Source organism: Acartia tonsa, chromosome 7 (assembly GCF_053477335.1).
Source record: "Acartia tonsa isolate MP-2025a chromosome 7, ASM5347733v1, whole genome shotgun sequence".
Classification (NCBI taxonomy): domain Eukaryota; kingdom Metazoa; phylum Arthropoda; class Copepoda; order Calanoida; family Acartiidae; genus Acartia; species Acartia tonsa.
In genome coordinates this window covers 30,605,483-30,629,376 of record NC_137266.1, presented here as the reverse complement: position 1 = coordinate 30,629,376, position 23,894 = coordinate 30,605,483, and the positions used below count along the sequence as shown (strand labels likewise).

Below are 23,894 nucleotides of genomic sequence, written 5' to 3'. Positions count from 1 at the left end.
CAACGTGCAAAGGAAAATAATTTTCCCTGTACAATTTTTTCCAACAACTGAGTTAAAAGAAACACTAATTAACATGTTCAAGTAAATGTCAGAAGAAATTTGTATTTTCATCATTAATTATGATTAATTGGGCAGTGCTGGGGTTGCTAATTAAATAATTATATGCAATTAATTAACTTTACTGCAAATAAATATTTACAAATTGGTTTTATATTGAATATCCAAAGGAATTTTATGGGAATATTTTGTGAATTTTGTTTAATATATGTTCTTAAATGTTTTAAAGCTACTCTATAGAATAAGTTTATTTTTAGATGTGAAACATATCACACAGGAACAACTATCCATCAGAATGTTTAGATATCTAACGGATATGAAAAAACAAGGATGGAAATGTACATACGAATCCTTAAAGCAGCTGAGAAATAAAATCCAAATGAATTCTATTTCCGTAAGAGCATTTCAGACAGACACAAATGGACCAAGTGAGGTAGATGTAAGATAAAGATAGTAAACTAAATCTTTAAAAGAGATTTAACAGTCTATATTCAAAAGCTTCCGATTTAAGCTTATTCTTAACACTAATTTGTTAAAAACAAATTCTCTCATTGTTGAACTTTTCTCATTCTTGTTATTTGACAACATTATTGTAAATGTGTTTTTTCATCATTTTATAGTTTTGCACACATTATGTATTTGGAACAACTTTGTACATAATGTAAACAAGGACGATTTAGTCAAATATGAAAAAAGAGAAAATAATTTTATTGTCTTATTATAATTAGACCCTAAACGTTTTGACTTAACTGCCTTTTTTGTAGCGAAGTTACTCTATAATTTGAAATGAATCTATCGAGAATTTCTGGAATGTTGATATAAAAAGAAAGCTTATCTATGAATATCTACACTACAATTAACTTTGCCTATTGATGTGTCTGTAATACCATATAAAAGGAAAGTGTCCTTCTTATGTATGTTGTCCTCCTTGTTACATATTTTGCTGACATTGTAGTTTACTAATTATCATACTACTAAGCTTGTTAGTATGTGTGTGTGTTGTCTAATTTAAGTGTTGAAACTGTCCAATAAGTATAGAGTAGTTTCTAAAAGTAATAATAAACACTTTATATTCTGTAGCTAAGCTGGTTCATAATGTATATTTTCATTGCAGAGCTCGCCATTTTGTTGTAAAAATTGCCTATTAGCCAAATATTTTTGCAATTTATAAATTCTCTAGTTGCTTTATTGGTTGGATCCTTTTTTTCTGATATACCACACACCCTCCCCACCCCCGCCTTTCCTTAACTGAATAAGTTTAGATGAAAATATTGAAAGGGATAAAGTGTACAAATATATAACCCCCCCCCCCCTCCCAACAAAATAACCATAAAAAAATCATTCTTACATATAGGAGGGGTGTGGGAGAATTATTTGTATCCTTCAGCAAAAAGATATTTCTCAGCTTTATTTTCTGACTTAATTAGATAAATGCACTTTTTCACGGCATTCATCAATTTAGAACAAAATAACTTTCAGTTTAATACAAATGAAATTATTGGCAGCAAGGCTGCATTATTATTAGAATATCTTTAATTGTAACAAATTGGCCATAAAACTGGTTGGTATAATCTAAGATTCTTATATTATTTATCAGGAGGGGGCAAGGGGTTAAGGTCAATCGCAATTATATTTTTTAAGCTTCTATTAAGCACAATGAATAGCTTTGCAGTCCAAAGACTTTTGTTTATTAGGGTATAGGAGTAGAACAAATAGACTAAAACATTCATAAGAAAAGCTTCCCTGAAGAGAATAAAAAATAAAAATAGTTTAACTAACCTAACCTTGAATATTTTTTTCAAATAGTTCATATGCGATATGAGGTAAACCTCTAATTAATGCTTCATTATAACTGTTTGATTTAATATCTATTTTCAGAGTGATAATGTTAATAAATGATGGTTTGTTGAGCATGATCAATCCAATATTCTGTATTCTGTCTCTACAGTTCTTACAAGGTAAGTAAAGATCAAGTTAATATCAACCAATTACGTGTAAAACCTCAGCATTCAATCTTACAAATCTACTTAGCCTAATATGTCATAGAAGGATGTTCAGATATTGTTTTCAGGATATTTTTCATAAGGGTTAATATATCCTTCCCCAAAAAGCCTTTTAAAAATTATAGACCACTCATTTCAATGGAAACACAAATTAACATCCAGCTAAGTAAATATGATTTAAGTCTTTTTGACTTGGTTTTTTTTTTTTATGAATTTAAATTGAATCTTTTATTATTTTTAGGGGGGGGGGGGATTTTTCTAGGGGCGATTTCTCTTGGGATTGTAGTGGAACCCGGTATTAGTGTCTTAGAAATTATCTTAGTGACGTAAAAAAAATAGGATGTGTCGATACTACTAGGATTTTTAAGAATTGTTAATATAGGCCTGAAATCAAGATTTTTTGTGCTTTTAAAAATATTAAAAATATTTCTAAAAATTCTACATTATTTTTGCTCACTTTAAAAAAACAAAATCAATTTTTTTTTTATTTTTTTTTATAAAATTATCTTTCAAAATTGAAATAAGATCTATCAGCTGATCAATTGTACTTCTTACATAACTCAAGAGTTGACTTACAATGTGTAAATTTTTATAGATTATTTAGCAAAATAATAAAAAACCTTTATGTAATTTTGTGATTAATAATTGGCTTAATCTTACATTAAACATTGAATGATTTTAAATAATTTTCAAATATTTGCTTTTATAACTATACTTATTGTATAAACCCCTCATAAGTTAGCGCAAAATGCTATATATTTTATCACATATGAGCTATTTTTTAAGCCAGCTTTTTAGTCAAAATTTCAAACCAATAACAATTAAATCAAAAGATATTAGGTTAAAACTATATATAAACGAGAGTAAAGAAATAAGATATTGCTATCAACAACAACAAAAAAGGGTTTTGTCTAGTTTTTGGTAAAAATAACGCATATTTATCATTTTAAATTAAAGCTATCTTTTCAAGATTACATCTATAAGTTCGTCTGTATTTTATAACTTATAACTGTTACCATGAAAAATCAATTGATTTTCCATAATAATTTTATTTCTATATTAAATTTAGAGACAGCTAATTTTTCTTTAAATATAATGAGATGTTTATCAGAAATTTTTAATTAAGCATAATAATGTATATATAAAAAAGACAATTACGAATAAAAACAAAACAATCAATTATTAGATTATTTATATCAATAAATTTAACGGAATTTGAACGTAATTGTTAAAAAAGCTAGCTTAAACAGTTTTGCCATTAAAAAATAACCTTCTTTATGAATGGTACATTCTAACAAGGGTAATGATATCCAGTAGAGCAACATATTTAACAAATATGTCTTTAAATAATCAGTCTATTTAACAAATATCTTTTTAAAATGCATAAGTTATATTACCTCTCACAAGATTGTTTAGTCCTTTGACACTGTACATAATTATTATTTGATTGATCTATCCTTAATTTTTATTCATATTCAATTTTATTGTTTGTATATAAATATTTAATACCTGTATTATAATACGGTTATTATTTTTTTTGCTATGTTTTTATAAAATAAATATCTAAGCAAATGTTACCAATTCTTATAATTATCTGGAATTGAAAAGAATTACTTTCATTCGGTTGCTAAAAAGAGGAGAAAAAGAAATGTATTGAGTCAGATAGTAGCCTTAACCTGTACAGCTTTACATTTATTTCATAGATAAATTGAAATTGAAATTAGATAAAATTATTAATTGATTTTAGATTATTAAACAAGACATGTTAGAATTATCCTATCAATTTCAAACTCTTCATGATGATTCCTATGACAGTTAGGTATAATTTAGAAAGCAACTCTATCATTGTTAACAGAAAGTCAGTACGTCCATTTAAAACATGCTTTGTGTGTTTTTTGGCTGCTATTGAAGAAAGACAACTGAAATTTTAAGTGAAAAGGTCTTTTAAGAGGTGTTTTAATGTATTTTTTTTTACAGTAGCTTTTGATGGATTATTTTAGGTTAGGTTAGGTGATTGCCCTGCAGGGTTAGGAAAATGGCCCCGCATGGATAGAGCCCCCCCCCCCGCAGTGGCTAGAAATAGGATAAAATCTACTGTGAAAATACCAAGAAACGTCCCTTAAGAGGCATTGTCATGAAAGGGACTATACCCAAGATATATGTGCATCTACTTAACGACTTCCAAAATTTGAGGGTGCCCTCAAGTAATCACCCCTTCCCCCCCCCTGCATCTACTCTATACATTATTTTGTCTGTCTGACTGTCGGTCATGCTTAAAAAACCTTATTGTTGGAGAAATGTTATTTTCACGACTGCTTTTTTAGATAGCCAGCTGTAAGTTTTAGTCAAGATACCTTATATTTATACAGATCTGCTCCATATATTTATTGTCTGTCTGTCTGACAGATATACTTAAAAGGACAATTTAGTTTTAAAAGAAAAAATTTTTAAAAATGTTGGTGGTTTTTTTCTAAGCGCGTGAGGGTGCAGGTACCCTATCCTAAAATAGTTATAAACCTTCCCATGACCTATGACCTATGTCCCTGCAAAGGAGAAGCATATTAGTTAGGAAGATCCTTCCATATAAATAGACACACACACACAAACATTCTTTTACTTTGATATAAGGATTAGCATTTTGTTACTGTATCCTATTACTAGCGGCTACGCCTTAGAGGCCTCTTGGGGCACTTGAGGAGGAGAGAGTCCAATTTAATAAACCAATTTATTTTTCTAGATTTTAAAAGAAAAAGACAAACAAAGAGACAGACAAACAGACATCCTGTTACTTTATTATATCCTATTATATAAATTAGTAAGCTAAGCTTTTTTTGACTGTAGCAACGGATCTTGTTAACCGCTGAACCTAAAGGGTTCTTCTTTACAGTGAAGCTTATTATAGGTATAGAGAAGTTTATAACTATTTAGGAAGAGGGCTCTCCACTCTCCAAAAAAAATAACACCTAGAAAAAAAGTACCATCTCCGCAATTTTACTTCTTTGTTTTAAAACTTAAATTGAAAATTGGAAGAATGAACTTTCCCCCTTACCACCCTAAAAGCTTCTAGTGATGTTACTGCTAGTGATAATATATTATAGTTTATATCAACATAATATGCGGATTTTAAGAAAAATTTAATCAAATATGCGGACTTTTTTCAACCTTTTTTTGACAACATTTATTAGACATATTAGAATTATACTATTGATTTCAAATTTTGCACGGAAGTATGTCCTTTTACTGTATGCTATATTTACGCAATTTTGCAACAAATTTATGTGCAATTTCATTTAGACTTCAAAATTAATATTCTGCTTATTAAGTTCTGACACTCTAGCTATTGTGCGTTTGTTCTACCTTCTGATTTTTGTGCTTCGTTTTTATGGATGTTGTCATCCTTGTCTAGAAAATACAAATTAATTAATCTATGGTAGAAAGTACAGAGAGTATAAATTATTTCCTACATTTTCTTTATCAATTATCAATTATCAATCACCTCTATTATCCATCTCTTTTTTAGGGGTTACCTTTCCCACCTCCCCTCTAATCCCTCGTTTTTAGTTACGTCACTAAGATAATTTCTAAGACACTAATACCGGGTTCATTGTAGTGGTACCCTCATTAGTCATAAACTTTCCCAGGATCTATGAGAAGCTATCCTGTAAAGAGAACAACATCGGTTCAGCGATAAGCGAGATCATTCGTTACAGAAAAAAAATCAAATAAACAGAAAGACAGAGAGAAATCCTGTTACTTTATTATAAGGATAAGTCATTGTTATTTCAAATCCTAAATCTTTAGATATAATATAGAAATGAATATAAGCAATAAGTAGATTATATTTTACAATTCCTTATGCTCATTTTCTTTCCCTTTTTTACACACTATGTGACTTTTTACAGCAAATAAAAAAAAAGTTACAATCCATTTAATTTAACAAAGTGACTTCTGCTTGTTTATTTTCTTTTTGTATTTTATTTTCAACCAAAAATAAACTTGGTTTTTCATTTTTTTGTTAAGTAAAAGTTCTATATAATTTTTAGTAGAAAAGCTACTATAAAACTAAATGGTATGTCTTACCCGTCGTCTGATTAACCATCAGTTGCTAAATGCAAAATAACTAGTTTTGAAATGTTAAGTTTTAACTGCTAGGTTTCTTGATTATTGTATTTTCTTTCAATTACTGTTATCCGTATATATCCTGTCTGTCTGTGTGTACTACTAACCGTTGGACTGAAATGATTTTCCTGTACAGTCAAGATTCCCACTGGTCTTGGGAAGGTTATAAATATTTTAAGGAAGGGTACATCCTCCTAAGAGAAATCGACCATGGAAAAAATATCTTTTCTAAAGTTTTCTCATAAAAAATTGTATAGAAATATGTAAAGTGGAGGGTCGACTCCCTAACCCAACCTCCACCCCACCTTCCCTCAAGAGGCTAGTTCAACATGAAATGGTTTAAATACATATTTTTAGATCGTTTCATACTGTATAAGCATTCATAATGGATATTGTCATCCTTGTTTTAGTGTGTGTTTGTTTATGTGGTAGAAAATATTGATTTGTTTTATTTATTTCAATTTAGTGCAAATATCCCATATATATTTATTTATTGTCAAAATATTGTGCACGGTTTAGCGATAAAGGAGTTATTATAAAAGTAATAATTGTCAAATTATCATTGCATTAATATTTTTACAAGAATGTTAATAAGTAATATCAAATTTAAGCCTTATCTTATTAAATAGCGCATCTACTCTATTATTTTAAATTTACCCTAGTGTTACACATCAAACCTCAAACTTAACCTCATAAATTTTTGCTTTTGTTCACTTACAGAAAAAGAATTATTGCTGTGCTACTTATTGGCATAATTGTCCTTTTTTCTGTGAAGTTGCAACCTTGTTTATGACCATATTGTGTTGGTTAGAGATTGTTTGATCTTTCAATATTGTGCAAGGGATAGAGGAAATGCGGGAGGGGGGGGGGGGGGGGAGGATTCAAAACACTACAAAATATTTGTGGATTTATAAACAATACCTATATCACTTATTCACTATGCGTTACAATTGTCACATATAGCCTTCTAGTCTTTATACTTAAACAGGAATGACAACATCCATATGTAGCGAAGCACAAAAATTTAATGATGTCTAGAAAACAAACAGAATTAAAAAGTAAAGTATATAAAGGGGATGTTAATAACTCAGATGGATCATCTGAAATAATTTCATAACCCATTCATTTGAAATCAGCGTGTATTATTAAATAAAATGCTTTATAAATTGTAAAATGATTTGTATTGTCAACTGTGCAGCATTGATAAGGGTGGTTGGATGTTTGTGGGGTGTTTAGTAAGAGAAAAAGATGCTATTTCTTATTCTCCTCTGCACTCAATTCTAGCAAGGGGGGATACGTTAATAAATATAAAATTTGCCTTCTACACTTATCCTATTTCACTCTATTTTTAATCTACTAAAGTCAGATTTAAGCACAATAATATTCTTAATTTCCATTTTCCTATCCCTTAAACTATGAATCGTACAGAAAAATGTTCTGGGGCTCTTTTTCTATATTTTAGTGTGGTTAGTAGGGCTACAATATTTACAATTTTTCTTTTTCTTAACTAAAGGCTACTCCCTTAGAGGCCTCTAGAGGCATTCGAAGGGAAAGGGATGGGGAAAAATCGACATTCAACTTTTAACTTTAATTTATTAGGGAGAAAATTGTTGGGGGGGAGTAAATCTTTTTCTAGGTGTGATTTAAATGGGAGGGTAATGGCACCTCCCCCCCCCAAAAAAAGAAAATAGTAATAAAAGTTAACTGGACATATGGAAAGCTTCACTGTTAAGGGAACCATATAGGTTCATAGCTCATCGCTTTTCTTTGCCACACACATGGACAGACGGACACACAAACAACCTGTAATTTTCAGGGATAAGGGATGGGAAAGGTAAGAAAATATTATTACAGGCCTATTTTCCAACTAGGCCTAAAAAACCAGTTACGGGATGACGCAGTAGTTAGATTTGAAAACTATGAACAATGATGATATAGCTATTAGTTGAATGCAAAGAAAAAAAGTATAGAATATAATTCAGGTAGTTGATTCCACCTAGCATAAAATATAATAAAAACTTTTCAAAGAACCAATATAAAAGTGGCTTTAAGTAGAATCCCGTTAAGATGGTCATTACTTCGCCAACCCCCCCCCCCCCCATTTAAAAAAAAAGTTTTTTTAAGATGGTTAAATCTGATTTATTTTTAAACATTTTAAGGGGGGATCCACTTCACCCCAAAATTTGTATATAGAAATAAACACCGCTTTAGCCCCCCAGCTTTAATAAATAAAATAAGTAGAATTGAATAAGTACATGGGTAACATTCTATCAACTAATTGTTCCATAGCATACATATAAATTAAAAATTAAAAAAAAAATTAATGTTACGTTAAAAATTAACAGAAAAGTTCAATTAAGTGTGCAATAATTTTTACCAAAATTAATGAAAAATTTTTTTTAACAAAACACAGTACACTTTTATTTACATATTGAACTAGTTTTGTATTTGTAATCATTTAGGTGTGTTATCAATTCCACATGAAATATAACTTTTAAATTGTCTAAAGACATGAGTTTTTTACATTGTTCTAAAGTATAAAATGTTGAATCCTACTCATTCTTCAAAAAACAATCTCTCTGTTTATGTTTTGCTATATGGACATTTATTAATGTGTAGATTTAATAATAAGTTGATGTGATTGAGCGTCATATATATTGTTGTCATTCTGATAGCAGAGAATTTTCATTGTTGTCATTCTAATAGCAGAAATTTATGTTTGCTTGAATTAATTTAGCCAATAAGGAACTGGAGGAAGCGTTGGTTATTAATTAATTGGTTAATGCTAAAAGCAAGTTTCAGGCTATTGGATATTGGCCTACAGCCAATAAGGAACTGGAGGAAATGAGTTGATTTTATAGGCAAAAAAGAAAAGTTGCCCCATCACTTTAAAAAGGAGGCTGAGACCTAATTTTCGGTCAGGTTTCCCATCCCTTATCCCTGGTAATTTTTATTTATAGATTCTTCTTTTTTGAATCATATGCTATCCTTAAGTCAAGCTGACTTAAATTATGCATAAATTCCACATAGCTACAACGTAGGGCATTTGTCCTATAAAAGATCCCAAAAACGGAAAATTGTATCTACAATTTCAGAACGCTATAAAGGAAAATAGTTATTTGTTTAGTTATAGAATTAATTTTAAAAGAAACTTGTGTAATAATTTTAATTAACAAAGTAAACTAAAAGAACTCAGACTAAAGTGCAAATAGAACTATTCTTGACACGCCGATAAATTTGACTTATGGCAAATGTTTTTGTAAACCATTACTTATATGATAGAAAATCATAAAAGTATGTTTATTTGTATTTTACGAAAAGCCCCATTTCTAGCCTCTAGGGGTAGCCAAAAGAAGTCAGGAAAATACCCTAAAACCTACCTTGAAGTTTATAAAGCCTAGACAGAAAACCTTACTTCTTTAAATTAAAGGATAATTGTAGTTAATGTATTATATAAGACTTTTACTTACATTTAAATTAAACCCAAATAATTCTTATCTATAGCATCTTTTTATTTTGAAGTTGAAGAAAATGAATATGCGTTGGCCTATAAAAACTAACAAAACCTAAAAAAATACATCTTTTTTGTAACACCATATTATCTCTGGATCCCTTAGATATAACTAAATGTATATACAATGTAAAGATATTTGTGTGAGTGTCGATAAAACTCTTTAACCCAGTTTTGTCATAGATATAGTAAAACCATTCACATTCACTTTTATTGTAAGAGAGTTTTTTTTAAAAGCAATCTTTTCTACTTCTAAGATGTACATTTACCTATATCCATTTTATAAATATACTAGCGGTTAAGCCACTTAAAGTGGTAGGAGATTGGGAGGCGACCAGTTTAAAAAAAAAAGTAAAAAAAACAGGGGTACTTTAATTCTAGGGGTGATTATCTTGGGAGGTTTGTTTGAGATACCTCCCCAAAAATAGTTATAAACAGTCCATGGATCTATAAAATGCTTTACTGTAAAGGAGAACCATACAGGCTCAGTGATTAGCTGAATACAGGCAAAAAAGCTTACTACTATTTAATTTAAGAGAATAGGATTAAGCTATATATTTTTATACAATAGAATAATTGTAATACATTAATTTTTTACTGGAAAACTCACAGAAACTCAGAGAACGATTAAACACAGTGTTATGAGCTTCTCTAAACTTAAATTTATGAATTATCATCATAAAAGGCCGATATAAAGACAATTTTATGGAATATTTTCTGGTTATATTTAATATGTATTTGTTACAGTATCTTGAAATCATATTGCAATGTAATTATTATAAATTTTAATTGAAAGTTAGAGAATGTAAAATATTCTTTTAACTTGAAATGTTTATAAAATTTTTAAAATATATTTAAAAATTTCATAAATTTTAATTCAAACTTTATATAACTGTTACTTATAGAAGTAATTCTATATATTAATAATTAATAATTATTATAAATTTTAATTAAAAGGAGAAGAGTGTAAAATAATCTTTTAACTTCAAACATTAATACGATTTTTAAAATACTTCTAAAATTTTCATAAATTTCGATACTAACTTTATAAAACTCCTACTTTTAGAAGTAATTCAATGTATTAGTATAAAATAATTCTTGATAGGGAGATATACAAAAATTTAAAAATAAATAATGTTAGAATAATAACATCTACAATGATAATTATTAAAAAGATTGGACACTATTAGTTTGGGTACCAGCGTAATTTACAGTCCAATATTTACTCCCTTCTTCCTGTAGTTATTCAAAGTTGCTGAGATGTATGTTCTGACCATCAAAACTATGAAAGCTATAGACTTTCTAGTCAATGACCAAATTGTTTCAAAAACGATCTATGTGACGTCATAAAAATGAGAGAGATGAGAGGAGAAGAGGGGAAGAAACCGCCTAAAAAACATATGGATAATCTCTTATTTTTATGACGTCACATGGATCATTTTTGACACAATTTGGTCTATGTCGCTATCTGTACTTCATCTATGCAGATCAATTATATTTCTTATTTTAAAAAAAGTTGAACTAAAAAATTACAGAAGTAGTTATATAATGTGTTATGTTAAAAGAAAGAAAATTTATAATTTATTTATTTGAAAGTTTTTGCTCGTTTATTACTCACTGTTTACAGGAACAGAAAATTGTAATCTCAAACCTTTATCAGTTAAAACAAATATTTAGATATAGAGAAAATTAAATTATTTATTAGTTATTTAGATTTATTATTAAATAAAACCTAATTCTCAAAGAGTTATTTTAAAAAGACAACCACTTCATAGTGTAGCAAAACTTATTTCATTTAAAGCTTTCTTATTTATTTAAAGAAATTCTGCATATGTGTGCTTCATTTTCTAGGGTGGATTAATTAGGACACCTGCCATACTCAAGCCTGGGTAGGTATTCATAAGTCTCTGCTGTTAAATTATCTTATATCCATCCTAAATAAGGACGTGAAGAGCACAGAAAAAGATTGTCATGCTATTGTTATATCATTCCTGCACAAAGAGTATACTGTTGTAATCATTTCTACAGCAACTCATTTATTTTTTTAATTGATACTTTTCTCGGTCCGTCCGTCCATTTAAAACATGTCGATTTTTAACTATAAGGTACAATGTTATAGACGAAAAATATCTATAATCAAGTCCTAAAAATATAAGTATGACCTTAAAAAGTATCTGTTATGTAAGCAGTTTTGCAACAAATTTACTTACAATTTTGTTTCGACTTATACATTTATATTCGGCTTAGTTCTGACACTCTAAAAGTGTTAATGTTTTTTCGTCCTACCGTTTTAGAGCATCGATTTAATGGGTGTTGTCATCCTTGGCAAAGTTACCAATGTGCCCATATTCCCATTCAACCCCTTTTTTTCGCTCTTTTTCCCCTTATTTACATTTTGTGTGAAATTGTGATTGGGATATATTTTATTCTTTTCTTTCAAAACTTTTGCAAACAACAATGAATTTTCTATTTGATGGGAAAATTTGTGCTGGTAGTGACACATACGGCTTAACAACAAAATGGCTATTTTATTTTAAATTATATTTTTTACCTTATACACATTTATATGAAAGCTTTTTTAAAAATTACAAGTTTTATGTTTTGTTCAAGGCCGACTCTACTATTAATAATATCAACCTACAACATACAATAATTTTAAAAACGTAGTCAAAACTGACATATCAAAACGATATGTAATTATTAGTTTTGACGAATAAGGCACCAAACAAAAGTGGTCTTAGATGACATATTATCTACATAGTGATAGTAAAATATTATAAATGTTGATTTAATAGCATTAAATGATATATGTATAACATTACGTTTTCTGTTGATTTTTGTTGAATGAAAGTTACTCAATTTGTAAAATATATATCTACATAGAGACTGTGCTATGTACTTTTCTTACTAAAAATATTGGATATAAAAAGAGGTCTAGTGTAGAAGTAGTAAATAAACTCTTTTTGTAATGCCCTACCTTCCATTAACTAGAATTTATAGAGTTTTAACGGTGCTAGAAAAGACGTGACAGTATTGCCTTTATTTTATAACCTTTTCTTTTCAATATTATACATGTACTGTAAAAAATATAGTTTTACCTTTAGGCTATGAAGCATAAAATAGAGGGGGGTGCAACAGGAAAGAAGGGATAATTGATGTTTATTGCACTAGTCTCCAAAGTTGTATAATACCATTTTCTTATTCGTTTGCTTAAAAAATTTGGGGACTTTTATTGAGTTTTTATTGGTTGTTTAATCAAGTTGAGTGTCCAAACATTTCAACCAAAAATTTTTTGTATCATCATTGTTGATGAATATCAATTTATCGGCCATTGTCTGGTCCCCAGATCCCTGGGTGTGCAAAGTATTAATCTGTTATGCATTATTGAAAATAAGAGGGTTGAATTTTTATTTATAGCTCAATTTTATAAATGTTTAAACAACATTTTAGGTTATTTTTTTCTAAACAACAAAATAATGAATTACTTATCTTTTAAGATACGTCACAAATACACAGTTAAACATTATATTTCTTTACAAAATAAGGGTTTTCATTTGTTTTGGACCAAGTTAAAAAAAATATTAAATTGTTCTCAAATTCATATTTAGTTTTCCTTAATTGTGGTTTAAAAAGAGAATTGTTTCCATATTTTGTTTAAGTTTTAAAGTTTTGTAGGACTAACAAGAAAGATAGGATTTAACACTAGCGAAGTTCATTAGAATATATGTCAATTTTAATTTTAAATTGTTTTTTATTATTTAGTTAAACATTTTATTTTCCCTTCCTTTTGTTTAAAAACAGTGGAGTGCATTTGGTAGGTGTCAATTCTCTCATTTAAAGTTGAAATTGGAAAGGAATGCCTTCCCCTTTTTTAACCGCCTTTTGGTTTAATATCCCCTCCGTGAATCCATGTGCACGCCAATGAAATTAAACATATGAAAAGGTTTTTTATAGATATTCAAAGATTTTCTAATTAAAAGACAAGAGCTTACCAGACCAACATCACAAATACTTATAGAGTAGCTAGTCTTGATAAAAGTTAAATCCAGGGCAAAGTGGAATAAAACCTTGAAATTGGTGGGTGCAATCAACTTAGGTAAACATAAATATACACACACACACACACATACACAAAATAGGATGGATTGAAATTTAAGTTGGACAATTACTACATCTATAGTTCAGGGATCTTAAGGGATAAGACAATTTATGATAAATTGATAATGATGATAAACAAAATTAGTCCTTCTATACATTTAAAGTATCATTTATCTGTGCTTTCAATTTTAAAGAGATTAAGAAATATAAGTTGATTTGAACTTAAGATTTGCTTGGCTGAAAATTCTTATCTAAAAATTTATATAAAATGAACCCACTCTAATTAAAGATGCATGTAACATATTCATAGGTTTTGATAAATACTTTTATACTTTTTATCAAGAACTTATTAAATAGTTTCAAATTTTCTGAAAAGATTCTAATGATTTTTATTATACTAGTGGCTTCGCCCCTAGCCTCTAGGGGCTTTGCCCCAAGAGGTGATAAAAAAAATTAAGGCGAAATACGTTAAAGGACCAAGGAAATCTTCTACAAAACATAAAGGACCGAGGAAATCGAAATCTTCTACAAAACATAAAGGACCAAGGAAATCTTCAGCAAAAAAAAAAAAAAAGGAAAAAAAAAAGAAAAAAAAAGAAAAAAAAAAAAGAAAAAAAAAGAAAAAAAAAAAAAGAGAAAAAAAAAAGAAAAAAAAAAGAAAGAAAAAAGAAAGAAAAAAGAAAAAAGAAAAAAAAAAGAAAAAATAAAGAAAAAAGAAAAAGAATAAAGAAAAAGAAAAAAACAAAAAAACAAAAAAAATGGGGCGGGGATTTTTTTGTTTTTTGGGGGTTTGGGGTGTCCCACCCCCCAAGAAAATAGCTTAAAACCACCACAGGACCAATAGGTATATACCCTGAAGAGTAGAATCCGATCGGTTCAGTGGTTACCGAGATCTTAAGCTTCAGACGGACAGACAGACGGACGGACGGACGGACAGACAGACATCAAGCTACTTTGTATTATAGATAGGAAAACTTTCTTTGATTATTTTTCATTTGAAATTGATGTAAATTTGATTTATATAATCTTTATTAATATAAATAAATTGTTAAGATTATTCCATCATACAAAACTGTTACAAAATTTGCCATACTATTTTTAAAAAGCTACTTTGAAAGAATGCAAAAATAATTGCTGGCTAATAATTGCAAATTTTTACAAGGTTTTTGGTTAGTTTTGTAGATTAAATTGCTAAAACGCTAAACTTGAACTTGTAAGAGGCATTTCCTTTAAAAATCTAAAAATAAATTGTATATAATAAAGTTTATTGTAAACCACCTTCCCTATAATATCTTTATCTATTTAATCTGTCTAAAGATTTACAAAATCCTTAACTTTTCAAATAACTTTGTCTAATAGAAAACCAGAGAAATTTTCGTGGAAAATATAACAAAATAATAGGAAACCTTATACGATGGTTTTGACCAATAATAATAATAATCTTATTGTTACCTGATAGCTTTTATATAACCCCTATGCATTGATATCTTTATAGAAAGCTTATTTGATTTATGACATGCAAGATTTAAAAAAAAAGTATCATAATCAAATATTATGCCGATGGAAAATTCTTCAATCTTACATGGTAAAAATTCATATAATTGTAATTTCAAACTTGAAATTGTAGTTCAAATTTTGTTTTTTAACCTATATAATTATTTTTTTCATCCTTCAACTACGCCATTTCGATAACAAACAAAAAATAATCTCATACAATTTTAACATGATGTAAATCTGCTAAACCCCGTTGAAAATAATACCTTGATCCCCGATGTTGTTAAAGTAAGATGAGAAAAGTTTTTAGTTCAAGTGGGGAAAGGCAAAGGAAAAGATTTGCAGGTTATACAGTTAACAAAAATAAAGGGATAGGCAACAGTTTTGACTTAAGAATGATGTAATAATCAACGAAAGTCAAACTTTATGTATTTGCTCTTAATTGAGTTTATTTACTTTAAAATATTTACTTGTGGCTCTTTAGGCTCTTCATTAAAAAAGTAAAGAGGGGAGAGCAAAAAGCCTAAATACACCAAAAGGCTGAAGTATGAAAATAGATTAGTCTAAAACCACCCAAGACCCACGTTAGCTTCCCTAAAACTCAATCTGTTCAGTAGTTATTTAATTATTATGCTTCAGACAACAACAACAAAAAATTACTTCATTATGTAAAAGTATTGAATAAGCTTTTTACTTGTTATCAGTTTTGACCTAATGGTTCTAATATCTTTGTTTTTCTCTTTACAAATAACATGCTACATATTTTTCAATGAATTTAAATTTAAAAAGAAGAAAAACAGACAAAAAAATTTATAATAATTTATTGATCCCTCAACACCATAAAACTAAACTGGACATAAAGTATATAAATCTAAATTACATGAGAAAAAGTAAAAGTAAAACACACCTATACAAGGAAAATAACATGCATAATTGCAAAGAACAATAAAAGCATAAGCTTAGTATATGATGAATAAATCTAAACCCCTTTTAATAGCAAAGCTACTCTATAACTCTGAAAGTTCAACTGTCGTTATGAACCTTTTGGGAAACGTTATTTTAAATAACTTTATTATTTGTACAGACATACTAGATATGACTTACAATCATATTGTAGTAACTAAAAATTTAATGTTTAATAAAAATATTGAAAGGGATAATATCAAATACTCTTTTTAGATCCCCGAAAATCAAACAAAAAAAATGTTTGAAGACGGGACCGGATGATGTTCATTTATTTGTTTATCAATATTGTATATCCTGGTTGGGTAGGATGTGCCAGAAATTTCCGCAAAAGTTTCATATCTGGATAATGTTTTATATTAGCAAAAAAGCAATAGCTAAGGAAATTAGAGGTGGTGTTTTTTATCTGAGTAAATATGTGCCTTCTTACATGTGGCCGGTTCCCCTTATAAATAAATTGAAAATAAAAGGGGGGTTGTTTGTTTTCCGTTTGCCTGTGGGAGGCCCTTACTCTGCGGGGTTATCCACTACCAAATATAAACTTACTCAACCAAACCTGATTTGATAAACAAACTCTATTTTTAGGCTATTTCAAAATAGGAGGGGATGGACACAGTGATCAAGATGATACTTGTGTGATAGCGCAAATATATGGGAAGCATATAGTAAAAATTTGCATAACTGATGACTATTAATAATCATAAAAAATATAGTTTATGCGGAAGTGTTTGTACACCATTGAGTAAATATATTTGTATTATATTTGGTTTCAACCCTTTTTTAGATACAAAGTTTCTCTACAATTTTTTATGTTTCTTTTCCCTTTCTAAAGTTAAGTTTAATATAAAATTTAGCATTTTTGGTTATTTTTCTGCCTATCCCTCTCTCTTACCCTTTATTTCTCGATCTTTTTCACTTTCATTCTATCTCCTACTTTTATTTATGCATATTAAACTGGCTTAATTTTCTTATTTTAAGAATTTTTTCTTTTTATCTTTCAATAATAATTTGGTTCTTTTTTGATATCTTGTCTATGATTACTACCTTCTATTTTTTTCTTTTAGAAAGTTGTTTCTTGATTTACAAGACTCGGATTTATGTTGTTTTCATTTCTGCTTAGCATATATGAATATAATGATTCTTGTTTTTGTTGCAAAATTAGTTACTCTCCAACCTTTGATGTATAAGCAAATAGGGATGTTATTGGATATTTACAAACAAGAAAAAAGAAAAAAAAGAACATGCTAATCTTTTTTATTGCAATTTTCTGTGTTTTTTTGTCAGTTTTCCTAGTGTTATGTAATTTATTGTATCTTAATTGAATAGGAAAGATAATGGGTACGACGCTTTTTAACCAAAATATTTATATAATATAAGAATACTTTAGAAACATTTAATCCATCTACTTATTAAAGTATTACTTATCTCTAAATCTTAGTGTGAATGCATCTGATCATTATCAGTTGATAAATCTCAAAAACTTCGTCATAAGAAGGACGTTTAAAATTGTTATTATTCCTGGTATGTTAGGCTTCATACGAAGATTCTTATTAGTGCAGACAAAGGGTTGGTTGGCAAATTATAAAAGTTTGTAGTGTACCCTTCCTGTTGGTTATGATCACAACATTTAAAAAATACCTTTTGTTTGTGACAGAATTAGAGTAAAACATTAAAGTGGGAAGGGGTTAATTAACTGTGTGTCCCCTTCTCGAGGACCCTGTGCCGACTTTCAATTGGGTCTTTTAAAATTAACCAACATTAAGCGTCGGGAATATTAACACAGCCAAGACGCTGCAAAAGAGAAGAAAGCAATTTTCTAGCAGACGAAAAAAGCACTCAACAGGGGGATCAAGGTAGTTGTCTGGTTATACATCTATACTATATATTTATTGTGACAGGCAAGAATACACATTATATCTAGAGTAGCTGCACAACCAAAACCTGGAAAAATATAACAATGTACCAACTTGTAGATTCCATGATGTATTTATTTATGTTTTTCTTATAAAATTTGTTGAATGTAGTTTGTGTGATAAAAAGATTGAAAAGTCTAAATGCAATTTCTTTACTCAAAAGAATTTATGGAGTAACCCTTTTTTTCATAGTGGACCGTAAGAGGTATCCCAAATTAAATAATACTGTATCTTTTATTGCAAGACCTTTTTTGGAATGTTTAACTGTACATGGCAATTAGTACCACTAGTTTCGGGCCAAAACGTCTTGAGTTCTGACACACGTTTTATGCTCTTGTCATTGGTATTACAATAGCCTAAAACTTGTTTATTTTCAATCAAAAGAAAGCTCTTCAAAAACACATTGATTTTAACATTTATTAGAAGACAGGTAAAAACATATAGAAATCCTAATAATAACCATATCGGGTGGAATGGGGCTGTTAATATTGACTCCATTTTCTGATAAAAAGATTTTACCAAATATTTAGACGTTATATAAAATTCTATTCACTCATTCAAAATTTAGGCTTTTTACACATTTTTTGGTAAACATGGCAAATTACGCAATTTTTTTTACTTTTGAGAAGATCTTAAATATTACAAAATCTAATAAAAAATAAAGTTCCATGTAAAATCCTACAGGTACAGCTCATCCAAGTTTAATTAGGTCGTACAATCATAGAGAGGGGAAAAGGGCTGTTTATTACACTAGTCCCCAAAAATTTTATGATAACGTTTACTTATCCTTTGGCTACACAACTTTACTGGATTGTAATTGGTTGATTCATTAAGTTAAGTGTCCAACCGTTTCAACCACTTATTTTGATATACAAAAAGGTAATTTTGTGTTTTGGTGCACATAAATTTTTCGGTCATTGTCTTATCCCTTTAGATCCCTGTTAAAATTGATTTGTTTATACGGTGTATTATATATGAAATGATTGAATATTAGATTTGTTAGAATTGAAAACTAATCATAACTAATCCTCTGCTAATCTTAGAAACCTTTGCAAATACACTTCTTGTAAATGTTATTATACTACATATACTCGAAAATTTATATTTGTTTTGTTTGGATTTACTTTTAATAAACAATGGCTTCGCCCTTGAATGTTTTATTCAGTACATTTTTTACTATTTTGAAAAGACAATATTTTTTGAGGAGTTGTTTTTCCCAGGGCAAATCTTATAATAAGTTTGTCTCCTCCCCCCTCATTCCCTATATCATGGCTTAAAATCAAAAGTTTGTGAAGAGAAGCTTTTTATAGTGCCTATAAAAATTTATGTCATACTGGCCTACCATTGGTCAATTAATTTGTATACTGGCCTTCCATTGGTAATTTGGTCAGTGTATTGGCCTATCATTGGTCATTTGTATTGTATAACGTCTTTTTTGTTTAGACACTATAAAAAGCTTCTTTTGAAGAGCATACTGAAAGTTAACACCCATACAAAGTTGGATTCAAAAGCTACTCAATCCTATGTAATTCAATGCATGTCCTTTTTATAAAAATTCTAAGCCAAACAATTTTGAAAAAAATATAATTTCTTTAGCATAAATGCTCTCTATCAATAGAAATCATGACCTTGATTCCTAAAACTTCTCAAGTAAATTCAGATTGTTAAAGGACTCTATAAAAGTTGAATTTTAAGTTAAAAAGGTTTATTTTTATTTTTAGAAAAATATTTTTTTTTTTAACTGACAAAACTGAGTTAGTTTCAAAAAATATCAAAAAAGTGTAGGAATTAATATTATACGGAGGAAGGTCCTGTTAGATTGAAAGGATAACATGTAAAGTTATGAATTGGGTAAATTTAACTCAAAGGAATTACGATAACTATTTGGTTACATCCACTGGGTGGACCTCTGAATTGGGTCAGGTCCGAGTACATAAACCTGTGAATGAATTAATCTCCAAAATATTTGTTGTTAATTTTTGTTTCAACCTTAAAACAAACTTAAAGGGGAATTAATATTCAAAGAATTGGAAGATTTATATAATGTCTTAATAAAAGAAGTATAGATTTTAGTATCAAACATATAAACAAACATATATTTTACTTTTCCTATCTACGGACAACGGTTTCCCTAGTAGTTTTTACCCCTTTTCGGTCAGATTAGAAATCCACAGTCACTAGATTTCAGATTTAAATCTGTCTCAATATGACTCTTTGTTACCAAAGTTCAGATATGACAAAATTTGATCAAAGTTCAGATTTCAATCTGAAATTTAGTGACATTATGTCAGGTTATTTTCTCATTTTTGGCAATGCAAACAAATCTGACACAATATCACCAAAAGTCATATATGACATTTAGTGACATAGAGTCAGAGTTGGGGAAATTACCTAATCTGACACATTATTGCCAAAAGTCATATATGACATTTAGTGAAATAGAGTCAGAGTTGAGAAAATTACCTAATCTGACACAATATCACTAAAAGTCATATATGACATTTAGAGACATAGAGTCAGAGTTGGGGAAATTACCTAATATGACACAATAACACTAAAAGTCATATATGACATTTAGTGACATAGAGTCAGAGTTGGGGAAATTACCTAATCTGACACAATAACACTAAAAGTCATATATGACATTTAGTGACATAGAGTCAGAGTTGGGGAAATTACCTAATCTGACACAATGTTACTAAAAGTCATATATGACATTTAGTGACATAGAGTCAGAGTTGGGGAAATTACCTAATCTGACACATTATTGCCAAAAGTCATATATGACATTTAGTGAAATAGAGTCAGAGTTGGGGAAATTACCTAATCTGACACAATATCACTAAAAGTCATATATTACATTTAGTGACATAGAGTCAGAGTTGGGGAAATTACCTAATCTGACACAATGTTACTAAAAGTCATATATGACATTTAGTGACATAGAGTCAGAGTTGAGGAAATTACCTAATCTGACACATTATTGCCAAAAGTCATATATGACATTTAGTGAAATAGAGTCAGAGTTGAAAAAATAACCTAATCTGACACAATATCACTAAAAGTCATATATGACATTTAGTGACATAGAGTCAGAGTTGGGGAAATTACCTAATCTGACACAATATCACTAAAAGTCATATATGACATTTAGTGACATAGAGTCAGAGTTGGGGAAATTACCTAATCTGACACATTATTGCCAAAAGTCATATATGACATTTAGTGAAATAGAGTCAGAGTTGAGAAAATTACCTAATCTGACACAATATCACTAAAAGTCATATATGTATGACATTTAGTGACATAGAGTCAGAGTTGGGGAAATTACCTAATCTGACACAATAACACTAAAAGTCATATATGACATTTAGTGACATAGAGTCAGAGTTGGGGAAATTACCTAATCTGACACAATGTTACTAAAAGTCATATATGACATTTAGTGACATAGAGTCAGAGTTGGGGAAATTACCTAATCTGACACATTATTGCCAAAAGTCATATATGACATTTAGTGAAATAGAGTCAGAGTTGGGGAAATTACCTAATCTGACACAATATCACTAAAAGTCATATATTACATTTAGTGACATAGAGTCAGAGTTGGGGAAATTACCTAATCTGACACAATGTTACTAAAAGTCATATATGACATTTAGTGACATAGAGTCAGAGTTGAGGAAATTACCTAATCTGACACATTATTGCCAAAAGTCATATATGACATTTAGTGAAATAGAGTCAGAGTTGAAAAAATAACCTAATCTGACACAATATCACTAAAAGTCATATATGACATTTAGTGACATAGAGTCAGAGTTGGGGAAATTACCTAATCTGACACAATATCACTAAAAGTCATATATGACATTTAGTGACATAGAGTCAGAGTTGGGGAAATTACCTAATCTGACACATTATTGCCAAAAGTCATATATGACATTTAGTGAAATAGAGTCAGAGTTGAGAAAATTACCTAATCTGACACAATTTCACTAAAAGTCATATATGTATGACATTTAGTGACATAGAGTCAGAGTTGGGGAAATTACCTAATCTGACACAATGTTACTAAAAGTCATATATGACATTTAGTGACATAGAGTCAGAGTTGGGGAAATTACCTAATCTGACACATTATTGCCAAAAGTCATATATGACATTTAGTGAAAAAGAGTCAGAGTTGGGAAAATTACCATATCTGACACATAGTTACCAAAAGTCATATATGACATTTAGTGATTTAGGGTCAGACTTGAGAAAACTACCTAATCTGACAAATTGTTACCATAAATCATATATGACATTTAGTGACATAGAGTCAGAGTTGGGGCAATTACCATATCTGACACATTGTTACCAAAAGTCATAGTTGAGGAATTTACTTTACCTGACACATTGTTTGCAAAAGTCATGTATGACATGTATTGACATAAAGTCAGAGTTGAGAAACTACACAATCTGACACATTGTTACCAAAAGTCATATATGACATTTAGTGAGATAGAGTCAGAGTTGAAAATAATTACCTAATCTGACACATTGTTATCAGAATTCATATATGACATTTATTGACATAGAGTCAGAGTTGGGGCAATCACCATATCTGACACATTGTTACCAAAAGTCATATATGACATTTAGTGAAATAGAGTCAGAGTTGGGGAAATTACCTAATTTGCTTGGGGGGGGGGGGAGTTAATTACTCCCCCTCCAATATGTTGGGAGGGGTAAATAATGATTACCTAATCTGACACATTGTTGCCAAAAGTCAGATATGACATTTAGTGACATAGAGTCAGAGTTAAGAAAATTACCTAATCTGACACAATTTCACCAAAAGTCATATATTATATTTAGTGACATAGAGTCAGAGTTGGGGAAATTACCTAATCTGACACAATATCACCAAAAGTCATATATGACATTTAGTGACATAGAGTCATAGTTACGAAAATTACCTAATATGACACATTGTTGCCAAAAGTCATATATGACATTTAGTGACATAGAGTCAGAGTTGGGGAAATTACCTAATATGACACAATATCATCAAAAGTCATATATGACATTTAGTGACATAGAGTCAGAATTGGGGAAATTACCTAAACTGACACAATATCATCAAAAGTCATATACGACATTTAGTGACAAAGAGTCAGAGTTGAGAAAATTACCTATTCTGACACAATATCATCAAAAGTCATATATGATATTTAGTGACAAAAAGTCAGAGTTGGGGAAATTACCTAATCTGACACATTATTACCAAAAGTCATATATGACATTTAGTGACATAGAGTCAGAGTTGGGGAAATTACTTAATCTGACACATTGTTACCAAAAGTCATATATGATATTTAGTGACATAGAGTCAGAGTTGACGAAACTACCTAATCTGACACATTATTACCAAAAGTCATATATGACATTTAGTGACATAGAGTCAGAGTTGGGGAAATTACCTAATCTGACACATTATTACAAAAAGTCATATATGATATTTAGTGACATAGAGTCAGAGTTGGGGAAATTACATAATCTGACACATTGTTGCCAAAAGTCAGATATGACATTTAGTGACATAGAGTCAGAGTTGAGAAAATTACCTAATCTGACACAATATCATCAAAAGTCATATAAGACATTTAGTGACATAAGAGTCAGAGTTGGGGAAATTACCTAATATGACACATTGTTGCCAAAAGTCATATATGACATTTAGTGACATAG

General features: G+C 29.4%; 1 protein-coding gene across 1 annotated transcript in view; it reads left to right on the top strand.

Annotated features, from left to right (window-relative positions):
* Positions 1 to 1,922: 1,922 nt before the first annotated feature.
* LOC145325258 (opioid-binding protein/cell adhesion molecule homolog) overlaps positions 1,923 to 23,894 on the top strand; it is a 100,700-nt gene continuing 78,728 nt past the window's right edge. The window contains exon 1 of the mRNA XM_080168192.1: positions 1,923 to 2,015. Coding sequence (XP_080024318.1) covers positions 1,943 to 2,015 — 73 coding nt within the window. The 5' untranslated portion in view covers positions 1,923 to 1,942. The remainder of the gene's footprint in view (positions 2,016 to 23,894) is intronic.